Source organism: Moschus berezovskii, chromosome 23 (genome assembly GCF_049115385.1).
Source record: "Moschus berezovskii isolate FMDL1 chromosome 23, NW_MosBer_1.0, whole genome shotgun sequence".
In the NCBI taxonomy this organism is placed as follows: Eukaryota; Metazoa; Chordata; class Mammalia; order Artiodactyla; family Moschidae; genus Moschus; species Moschus berezovskii.
Window position 1 is genome coordinate 41,885,534 of NC_142482.1, and position 12,187 is coordinate 41,897,720.

Consider the following 12,187-nt stretch of genomic DNA (forward strand, 5'->3'; position numbering starts at 1 on the left):
TCCTTTGTATAAGTATGTTTTAGGTTATAAAATTCTATATCTGAATGCATTTTAGAGATTTTTTTTGTATTATTCAATTACATGTGAGGTATGTACACATACAGTTATGTAGAATTATGAGATACATATTTAAAATAAACTTTCTCCCTCTGTCTACATCTTTCTTACTCTTTCTAATCATTCTGCCTTGATTTTCCCTTATTTCCAATTTCTCTAAAATGTGCATATATTAAGATTGTACTTCAGTCCCATTAATCTCAATCTGAAAGACATATCTATGAAGGATGCAAACCAAGGTTCATTATTTGATCTTAGTGTTTTATTTATTTTTTCCTCATATTAAAGCGCAATATATAACTTATTGTGAATAGTATAGAACAATTTCAATGGGTACATGATTTATTCAAATAGTTGTATATAAAATCCCATGGCCATGCCTTTGAACATGATAGATTTCCTCTTCAACGCTGCTCTTTTTTGGAAAATACCTTTCATAAATTATTAAATGCTTGGTTTGACAGGAGCCCTGTGCTAGCAAAGGATGGAACAGAAAAATGGAAGTTCTTTCACTGGGTTTATCCTACTAGGTTTCTCTGACAGGCCTCAGCTTGAGCTGGCCCTCTTGGTAATTCTTGGGATCTTCTACGTCTTCACTTTGCTGGGAAACACAACCATCATTGCATTATCCTTCTTGGACCCACGTCTTCACACCCCGATGTACTTTTTCCTCTCTAACCTGAGCTTTTTGGACATGTGCTACACCACCAGCATCATTCCCCAGTTCCTGGTTAATCTCAGTGGAGCAGACAAATCCATCTCCTTTGGTGGCTGTGTAGTTCAAATGTTCATCTCTCTAGGTTTGGGATGTACAGAATGTATTCTCCTAGGAGTTATGGCAATTGACCGTTATGCGGCTGTTTGCAGGCCCCTTCACTACACAGTAATCATGCACCCCCGTCTGTGTGTCCTGATGGCTTCTGCTTCATGGATCATTGGTTTTGCCATTTCCTTGTTGCAGACAGTGCTTGTCTTCCTTTTACCACTTTGTGGGAGAAATAAATTAGACCACTTCCTTTGTGAGATCCCTCCTTTTCTCAAACTTGCCTGTGTTGACACCACTATGAATGTGTATGTGACCTTCTTTGGCAGTGTCATCACTCTTCTCACACCTGTTTCATTAATCATGTTCTCCTATGGTCGGATTGTCAGGGCAGTCTTAAGAATCAAGTCCACTGCAGGGCAGAGAAAAGCATTTGGCACGTGTGGATCCCACCTCACGGTGGTCTCCCTGTTCTTTGGCACAGCCATCTCTGTGTATTTTCGGCCCAGCAGCAGGGACTCCCAGGATCAGGACAAGTTCATGTCTCTCTTCTACGCTATCATTATCCCCACGACCAATCCCCTCATATATACACTGAGGAACAGGGATGTGAAGGGAGCGATGAAGAAGGTACTTTGGAAGGACTCTGACTCCAGATGATGGGTGAGGAGGACAGTTTAATGGAAGGACCTTGAACACCAGTGCTCTTTAGATGCATCTGTGTGTCTCGCACGAGTCATCTCAAATCCCGTCTGACAGCTCTGAAGGGAATTTGTTTACTTCATTCCCATTGAAAAGTGATTGTTCAGATTCTACGTTCATGTATCCATTTCAACTTCCAGAGATGCTGACTCAGTGTTCTGACAGCATCTGCTTGGTAGTTACTGTTTTAAAAATCTCCAAGGTTTTTTCTTATTTGCACTCCCATTTGGGTACATTGTTCTACATCTATTTGCAAAAAGACATGCGTTTATATTACTTGAAGCCCAAATAAGAACATAAAACCATGGAAACACTGTAAGGAATATTATTAATAATATTTTCTAGGAGTTACTAGAAGATATCATTCATTCGTTTATTTTGATCATGGCTCTACTAAAATTCCATGGTTTGACGGTTTGATCAGATGTTTTTCACTGATGTAGGTGGAGCACTTGTGGGGAAAATAAAGTTGAATCTCAAAGAAAATCTTGCTACACTAATCCCGATATAGACATTCAGACATCAGGTGCCACTATAACCTCAGCAGTGCATCAGCCATACTGTGCAGGATCATTTCAGAGAAGGCCGCGCATGGGACTCGCTGAGTGAAGGGTGTGATGTCCTGCTGGCAGTGACAGTGGTAGCCCTTCTTTGGTAAGAACACCAGGTAGTTCTTACATGCATTTTTGTACACAGCAGGAGAGAAACCTTGTGAGGTATACAGTTGGTTATCTTAATTTTGTAAACCACCTAGTTCCTCTCTGAATTGAGATTTTTAAATGAGGAAATTTTGAGGGCATTATATCTGAGTAGCATATGACCCACGTTCTACTGCATATTCTATACATTTTACCTACTGTGATGCAGCAAAATTTTCAAAAGGTAAAATATATTTAGATTATTCTCATCATGCCATTTTATAAGGTCTTTGATTTAGGCATCTCTTGGTTAAGACCTTAGAATCTCCTATCCCAAACTTTCCGTGAAATTCAGATTTAGTGAAGTGTAAAAATATTGAAAAGGGCCCCTGATTCCCAGGATATCCTATGTTTGGTGGAGGTGTCCTCAGACTCATCAGAAGGAAATTGAAAAAAATAAATATTATGTCTTCTAATTTAAAGATACACACCTAAGCTTTAGTAATAGCTGTCTAATTGTGAATTAACTGTCACAGAGTTCTGAATTATGAGTAGAAAAATAAATATTCCATAAAAAATTAATCTGTCATTCTAGGTCTTATATCCCCACTCAAAATCAGTTTACAGCATAAATTTATTTTCATGTATAGGTTCTGTTGTTTTGCATAAGTTAAATGTCATAAACAGTGTATTTTTCTATGGAGGTTAGAGCTTTGACTGTGCCATCATCAAAGAAATATTTATGATTTTTGGTAGATTTCCCCAGCGTGTACCACTAGGCAAGTAAGTACATTTGTGTCTCTTAGCGGAGACAAAAGCATGACAACTATCACACAGTTCCCAATCTTAGCAGCTAACCATCCTCCTGGGTCTCAAATCCTCTCAGCCAATTTTCCTGAGAAGTGGTCTTGCTAGCTGGACATGGCAGTGTGGGTAAGTTATATACAGGGTCAAGATTCTATCTATATTCCTAACATCACCACACTCTTCACTCTTGAATTAAACACTTTTCACCCCACTGTAATGCTGAGCATATACCTGATTAATAGAAGTTTGGAGTGCTGTGTACTCTGAATGGTGAGAAATTTCCCCCTCTCAATCAGGTCTTGATAGCTATGCCCCAATAGTCACTTAAAAATCCCTCAATGATACCTTCTTTGGTGCAGAAACCCTCAAGGTCACATGAAGTCACAAAGCTTATTTTCCTGAGTGAGCAGCTACTTGTCTGCTCCTGAGGACTGCCACAAAATAGATTTATTTGTTTTAAGCAAATGCTTGAGTGTCATTTGGATGTGTATATTACTTCAGAATAAATTACAGATAATAAAGTTATCTGGATCCCAGGCTAAAATAATAGTAGTAATAAGAAAAGATCACTTAAAAGATACCACGTACCCAAAGTTCAGTTCTGTTTTGTAAGTTTTTCAAATGATATCTACCTTTTCAAGTTGTCCTGCTTTAGTTCCCAGAACAGGGATTGAACCCATGGCCCCTGCAGTAGAAGCATGGAGCTTATACCTTGGAACTCCAGGGTATTCCTTCCTTTTGAATTCTTAATATCTGTGAAATGGCTGCACTGGTTGTACCCAGGCCTTGGCTAAATTATTTGATCCCATTTGTAGCTCAGAACTGTCAATATGCCCAAGAGCAAGTCATAATCTTTCATCATTTTTGCCTTCTGAGGAACAGAAGGTGAACACAGTGTGCTCAGGCAATGTGTCACTTTGGAAGCCTGAAGTGTCAGTCAGACTCCTATGAAACCCGATTCTTAACCAGCACCAGACTGACAAACACTTAGAAAATAATACAAAACAAGAGCACAAACGTGTGCAATATCTGTGAGGCCCCAAACCAGTCAGACACTGCTTCCTGAATTTAGGTTTTTACATGAAATATATAAAATAAATTAGGGACCCTCACTTGTTTAACTTGTATCATCCAAGTCAGCAAGAGGAAGGGTTGAGAGTTTCACACCTGATATGTGTCCTCAATTTTGTAATCGTGTTCTGGCTTTTAGGACTTTCATTCATTAGAACAACTGTAGTCTGTATACTGTAGCTTTATTACACTCTAAACAGATCCTATCCACCCTGCTAAAAACATTATTAGAATGGTAATCAGCATATAGCCACCCCTGTAATATCCTCATCTATCTCCTAGTCAGTAGATTTCAGTGTTATCTGTTTGCCCAGAGTTCTGCTCTAACCAGGGTCACTGAGGACGGAAGAATAGATTACAGTTCTCTGTCAAGTCTTTCCTCTGTAGGTGTGCCCTTTCCTATGCCTGTTTATATTATGATTGAGAGCTTCTTCCGTCTTTTCAGCATTGTAGCATAGTTCAAACTTGCTATGGCAGACTCAGGGAAGCACAGTGTATGGAAATGTCTTGTGGACGTGGTTTCCTGGGAAGGGGTGCTCTGTGTAAATGCAGACATGAGAAGTTGTATGTCTCCTGAATCAGAGGGTTCAGGGGAAGGTGTCCCTGAGCCAGCTGTAGGGATTGGGTATTCATGCTCCTTTTAAACAGTCACTTCTGCTGATTTATATTGTTTGGTGGATTCTCTTAACCATTTTGTAGTGTCGTGTTGGAGAAGACTCTTGGGAGTCCCTTGGACTGCAAGAAGATCCAACCAGTCTATCCTAAAGAGGATCAGTCCTGGGTGTTCATTGAAAGGACTGATATTGAAGCTGAAACTCCAATATTTTGGCCACCTCATGTGAAGAGTTGGAAAAGAACATAATGCTGGGATGGATTGGGGACAGAAGGAGTAGGGGATGACAGAGGATGAGATGGCTGGATGGCATCATCGACTCGATGGACATGGGTTTGTATTAGATTTCAGGAGTTGGTGATGGACAGGGAGGCCTGGCGTGCTGAGATTGATGGTGTCACAAAGAGTCGGACACGACTGAGCGACTGAACTGAACTCAAATCCACAATGTCTTTAGAAGCTGCAAGTTCTTTTATTTAGGTGACCATTTCTGAAGATAACTTTAACCTCTTTTGAGAGCAAATCTCTTCAGTTGTGAAAAGTGAAAGTTGCTCTATTGTGTCCAACTCTTTGTGACCTGATGGACTGTAGCCCATGAGGCTCCTCTGTCCATGGCATTTCTCAGGCAAGAATACTGGAGTGAGTTGCCATTTCCTTCTCCAGGGGTCCTTCCTGACCCAGGAATCTTCCTTGGGGGTTGAACCTGGGTATCTTGCATTGCAAGCAGATATTTTACCCTCTGAGCCACCAGAGAAGCTGTTGCTGTACGTGTGGCTTTAGTCTCAGTGAAGCATCCTAGGCATTTCCAATGATTAGGTTATTGGGGATACTCAGGATCAATGGAATGTCACTGTTAGTTGTCAAAACCTTTCTCAGGAGCCCAGTCCTGATTTTGTGTTAGACAGTCACAAGTAGTACTTAGTAAATATTTTTAAGTCCTTATTTCATGCATTTGAGGATTGTTAAGTATGCTGGACTGGGTTGCCCTTTCCTTCTCCAGGAGATCTTCCTGACCTAGGGATTAAACCCGTGTCTTCCGCACTGCAGGTGGAGTCTCCTGATGAGCCATCTGGGAAGCCAAACAAAGGAAGAGAACTGGGATTTGACGTTGGACAGACCCAAGTTCAAAACCTATCTCTTGTATTTGTCAACTGGTAATTTTTGGCAAGTCACCTCGCTTCTTTGAGTTTTAGTCTTCTTATCTGTAAAATAAGCATTGTAATTTGATCTGTATCATGAAATCGCCATCAGTTCAGTTCAGTTCAGTTGCTCAGTCGTGTCCGACTCTTTGAGACCCCATGAATCACAGCATGCCAGGCCTCCCTGTCCATCACCAACTCCCGCAGTTCACTCAAACTCATGTCCATCGAGTCGGTGATGGCATCCAGCCATCTCATTCTCTGTCATCCCTGTCTCCTCCCACCCCCAATCCCTCCCAGCTCAGACTCTTTCCCAGTGAGTCAACTCGTCGCATGAGGTGGCCAAAGTATTGGAGTTTCAGTTTTAGCATCAGTCCTTCTAATGAACACCCAGGATTGATCTCCTTTAGAAGGGACTGTTTGGATCTCCTTGCAGTCCAAGCGACTCTCAAGAGTCTTCTCCAGCACCACAGTTCAAAAGCATCAATTCTTCAGCGATCAGCTTTCTTCACAGTCCAACTCTCACATCCATACATGACCACGGGAAAAACCATAGCCTTGACTAGATGGACCTTGGTTGGCAAAGTAATGTCTCTGCTTTTTAATATGCTCTCTAGGTTGGTCATAACTTTCCTTCCAAGGAGTAAGCATCTTGTAATTTCCTGGCTGCAATCAGCATCTACAGTGATTTTGGAGCCCCCCCAAAATAAAGTCTGACACTGTTTCCACTGTTTTCCCATCTATTTCCCGTGAAGTGATGGGACAAGATGCCATGATCTTTGTTTTCTGAATGTTGAGCTTCAAGCCAAACTTTTCACTCACCTCCTTCACTTTCATCAAGAGGCTTTTTAGATCCTCTTCACTTTCTGCCATAAGGGTGGTGTCATCTGCATATAGAGTTCAAATAAAGTAACGCATGTGGAAACATGGTGGCAATTGTAAACTCTTGTGCAGTACTCTTTGGTAATAATTCCAAAGGAGAAGGTACTTACTGTTCTGGGGAGTTTATATATTCTATCGGATCTTTGCATGTTTGAGAGGGATCCATTTTTCCACTGTAGCTGGGGATTTTGATAGAGGTGATTTTTTAAAATGGCCTTTCCCCCATTTGAATGCAGAACAACAATATTGCAGTAATTCTATTAATTAAAAAAAATCAACAGTGTATCCATTTTTAGGATACTGTTCAAGAAGAGAATGCAGAAGAGCCCATCTCCCCTGAGTTCTCTAAGCCCTGGTCCCTGAGTTGCTCTCTTGAGCCCAAGGTATGGGGCCAGATGCTCTCATCCAGGGATGGACACAGCATACAGGAGATATGGATGGTGTGCACTGGGACATCCCTTTCTATAAGAAAAAAGGGAATCAAGTTGACCAATGTATGTAAAATAACTTAGTAATGAGAGGTTCTAACATGAAGGTTCTTTTCATGGGTGTGTTAGGAATGTAATGACAAAGAAAAAAGAACTCCAAGATTGCCACAGACTGAAAAGAATAATAATAGTAAACTGCTGGTGGGAGTATAAACTGTCATAATCTTTCTGGGAGGTACTGTCAATAAGTACCAAACACTTTAAAAAGTATGTTTCTTTTACTCAGAATTTCTGCTTTGAGAAACTATCCCAAAGAAATAGTTAACAATCTGTGTGAGGATATGTGCAAGATGTTTAAATCACTATCCTTACAATATCAGAAAGTTGGAACTAACCAAAATTTGTGCAGTAATGATGGATTTGTTATTTACTAATATGTACAAGAGTTGACTCTCTGGAAAAGACTGATGCTGGGAGGGATTGGGGGCAGAAGGAGAAGGGGACGACAGAGAATGAGACGGCTGGATGGCATCACTGACTAGATGGACATGCATTTGAGTGAACTGCGGGAGTTGGTGATCGACAGGGAGGCCTGGCGTGCTGTGATTCATGGGGTCGCAAAGAGTTGGACACGACTGTGCGACTGAACTGAACTGAAATAGTCTCCCAAGATTCTCTTTGGAAAATTTCTTAATGATGCATCCACTCAATGTGAATTCTGCTTGGTTTAATACAAATAAAGTGAGCACCCTAGCCATCAATGTATCATTTTTATCATGAGATCAACCTCTCTCTGAATTTACTCCCCATCTTGGAAAATGCCTCCAATACTTCCCAAAGAATACTTCTACTCATATTCCTCCACAGCATGTTCTATTTTGGTTTGTATTTGGCGTTAAACAACACACGTTACTATGTTATCACACACAGCCGGATGTACACATCCACAAACAGGCACTCTGTATGCAACCACTTTTTGATCGATCTCTTAACTCTTTCCTGAGGATGAACAGTAGAAGGAAATATTTTCTCTAGCTTATATCCCTTAGAAGATACAGGTTTATATATGATGTAATTTCAGTGTTCTCTGAAATAAGCATAAATACACACAAGTTCAATGTGGTAATTTTTTATTCCTACAGGTCACATTAAAAAGAAAACTGACAGAATTTGTTGCACTAAGGAGCTTCATGGAAGAAATCATGCTCCGTTTGCTTTTATGATGGATACCCAAGCTGTTAAACTTTTATTTTTTTTTTTATTGGAGGCAAGTTGCTTTACATTAATATATTGGTTGGTTTTGCCATACATTGACACGAATCCGCCCCGGGTGTACATGTGTTCCCCCTCTTGAACCCCCCTCCCACCTCCCTCGTCCCCCTATCCTCCCTCCAGTTCATCCCCGTGCACCAGTCCCAAGCATCCTGTATAATGCGTAGAACCTGGACTGGTGATTCATTTCACATATGATAATATACATGCTACAATGCCATTCTCCCAAATCATCCCACCTTCACCCTCTCCCACAGAGTCCCAAAGACTGTTCTATACACCTATGTCTCTTTTGCTGTCTCGTATACAGGGTTATCGTTACCATCTTTCTAAATTCCATATATATGCATTAGTATACCTCTTTCAGGCTCTGGATTGAAATTTGGATCACAAAGAGAAGGCAGTCCTTGTATATAGGATAAAGTTAGAGTACTTTCCTTTATTAACTATGTAGAAATTTTTGTCTTAAACAATAGTGAAAATCTGAGTTAGGAGAGGAAAAATAAGAAGGATGAAAGAAATGAATAATAACTCTTATTTTCATTTATTTTATACTATATCTAATGAGATATAAATTGAGCAAGTTTAAAGTGACTTGATATACCTGTATATTGTAAAGTGATTACTAGATAGTGTGAGCTAAGATCTTTATCTTGTCAAATATTTATTCTCCTTAAAAATTTTAGAAAGCTTTATTTTTTGACTCCTCACAAATTAATTTTTAGCTGGAAGTGTGTGCCTTTCGCCAAGATCTCCCATTTCTGCTACCTCTTTGCCCCGGGTAACCACCATTCTTCCCTCTGTTTGCAACAAGTTCAGTCTTTCTGGTGCCACATGTGTGTGAGATCATATAATATTTGTCTTTCTCTTCTGACTTATTTCACTGAGCATAATGCTCTCAAGGTCCATCCATGTTATTGCAAAGGGCAGTATTTCATTTTTTCTCACTGATGAATAATATTTCTGTGGATATGCATAGAAATTTTTCTTTAGCGATTGACCTCTTTGGTCACTTATGTTTTTTCCGTATCTTGTCTATTGTGAAAAATGAGGTCATTGAACATGGGAGTGCACCTAGAATTTGGATTGCTGGATAATATGGAAGTTCTATCTTTAGTTTTTTTGGTGTCTTCATATTATTCTTCATAGTCGCTTACCAACTTAGATTCCCATCAACAGTGCATAGGTGTTCCTTTTACAACTTCACCAACTGTTGTTATCCTTTATTGTTTTAATGATAGCTGTTCTTTTATTTTCTTCCAGCCTCTTTGAGGAATAATATTTTCTTCTAAAAGTTTTATGAATTCATGCCTTATATTCAGCATTGCATAAGTTTAAGATGTATAGAATAGTGATTTGAGTTACATACATTATGAAATGATGATCACAATATGTGTGTGTGTGTATATCGTTTTTCAGATTCCTAATTTTATCGGGTACAAAAATAGTTGCAAAATATTGACTATAGTTTCCTCTGCTGTACAGTTGGTCCTTGTTCTATTCAGCCTTTATCTTGTTCTCTTCTAGAGATAGAAGAGATACAATCTTCTCCTCGGTTTTGACAGAAGTCTCAGGAGTCTTATTTTCTCAGCCCTGAAAGACTCTTGGAGCTTAAGTTCTGCCCCTCAAAGACGTATAGCTTAGCTTTTTAGCCCCTGCTACATGAAGCATCACAATTTGCTACATGAAGCAACTGCCTTACTGAAGAGGACTATGTGTTAGAGAACAGACCCCTTACCCTAGTGAGTTTTTGTTTCCTAAGCACAATGGATTTGCAGGATAGGTTATTCCATATTTTTGAAACTGTGGTCAAATCCTTTATGTTCAAATCCTTTATGGAGAATGACAGATCAAATGGATCCAATTTGGTTGAGTCTGTGGCTAAGGAGGAGTGACTGTACTTTCATTGGGAACTTTGGTCAGCTGTATCCTAATGCATCTTACTGGGAAATGCAATTCAGAAAAGGCTGCCTGGAATGAAATGATAAATTTTCAGCATTTATTTGCTGAAAAGGAAAAATGTAAGCATCTAGATGATTATAAAGTATGGAACTTATGTGCCAAAAGAGGATATGGTTATCAGTGAAGCTAGCTGTCATGGTTTAAAAGAAAACCCCAAGGGGTTGTTATAAAAAAAATCATATCTTCTGTATTACAAAAAATATAATCAGAAATCACTCTTATTCATTACAAGCAGAGGTAAAAATAGTACAGAATTCAACAGTTCAGCAGTCTATTTTCCCTTAAATAAAGAAAAATCCTTGTTCTGTTATTTCATTAGCAGAATAATACATGAAAATCCATGCAACTTACCATTATTAAATAAGAAATATTTAAGAAGAACATATTTGCACAAAGGTACACTGAGGTTACCAGACAATTATTTCTGTTTTTTACATTGTTTTATAAATTCTCTTCAGTATTTGCTCTTTTATCATATGCTATTAAATACTGAAAAATATTAAAATCTCTGGTAAGTGAAAATATCTTTGGCTACTAGCAAATTATACATTTTTGCATGCTATATTATACAAATACAGATATACAAACAAATACTCACAAAAATGTCTTTTTCAGTCAAGATAAGCTTAATTCAAGGCAATATAATACCCAGTAGTAGAATTTTCATCTGAAAATTATCACTATTATTTTTGTCTCAAGACCTGGTCACTGAGTATCTACATGGAATGAAGAGACCAGGAGACTAACAGGACACATGATCTTGAATTGAAATCTTCAAGACAAGGTTCATCTGAGTTGGCCAAAAATTGCTAATATCTAAACGCTGATGCTAAAGCTGAAACTGCAATACTTTGGCCACCTCATGCGATGAGTTGACTCACTGGAAAAGACTCTGATGCTGGGAAAGGTTGGGGGCGGGAGGAGAAGGGGACGACCGAGAATGAGATGGCTGGATGGCATCACTGACTCTGTGGACATGAGTTTGAGTGTACTCCGGGAGTTGGTGATGGACAGGGAGGCCTGGCGTGCTGTGATTCACGGGGTCGCGGAGAGTCGGACACGACTGAGCGACTGAACTGAACTGAACTGAAACACTTTAAATCTATTAATGATGGTCAATGGATAGAAGAAAGATCACTTAGAAGATAAACCCAAATTTTATGTGAAAGTAACAAAAATACTTAGTGTGATCATTTAGCATCAAAGTATTCTGCTAATATCTGGTTTATTTAAAACTTTTAAGAAGTAAATGATTTGAAGTCCAGCATCCATACAGAAAGTGCCATTACTTTAAGTTTCACGTTTGATGAATTTTCACAGATTGAATACTTTATATCACCAACATCCAGATTAAGAATCTCAACCTGACCAGAACTCCAGAATGCCCCTCCCCCACATATGTTCCAAGGGGGAACTCCCAGTCCCCAGGGGAACCACTGTTCTGACTTTCAGTACCAGAGTTTCATTGTGCCTGGGTTGAATTTTATGTAAATGGAATCACACAGTAGGAATTATTTTGTATCTAGTTTGCTCACTCTAAGTCATGTTTGTAAGAATCATTCATGTTTTTGTATGTGTAATTATTGTTCATTCCCATTATTGTGTATTCCCATTATTGTGTAGTACGTGATATACCATAGTTTATTTTTAGAACATCTTATTTAACATATATTCTCCCTAGCAAAAGGTTTAGCTCAATGGTTTAGCCTCTGTCTCACGATATGTCTCAGGTACCTAGAACACTATCTTGCACATGGCTGGTGCTGTATAAGGATGTGTTGGATTAAATTAACTAGTTTTTGGTCACTCAGAAATCTTCCACTGCAGAACTTCCTGGGCCTGCAAGCGCTGCA

The 12,187-nt window shown here is 39.2% G+C and overlaps 1 protein-coding gene across 1 annotated transcript; it reads left to right on the plus strand.

The window, feature by feature from the left end:
* Positions 1 to 505: 505 nt before the first annotated feature.
* Positions 506 to 1,480, plus strand: LOC129543391 (olfactory receptor 2B8-like). The gene has a single exon (XM_055406470.2). The coding sequence runs from the start codon at positions 542 to 544 to the stop codon at positions 1,478 to 1,480; it is 939 nt and encodes a 312-aa protein (XP_055262445.2). The 5' UTR covers positions 506 to 541.
* The last annotated feature ends 10,707 nt before the right edge of the window (positions 1,481 to 12,187 follow it).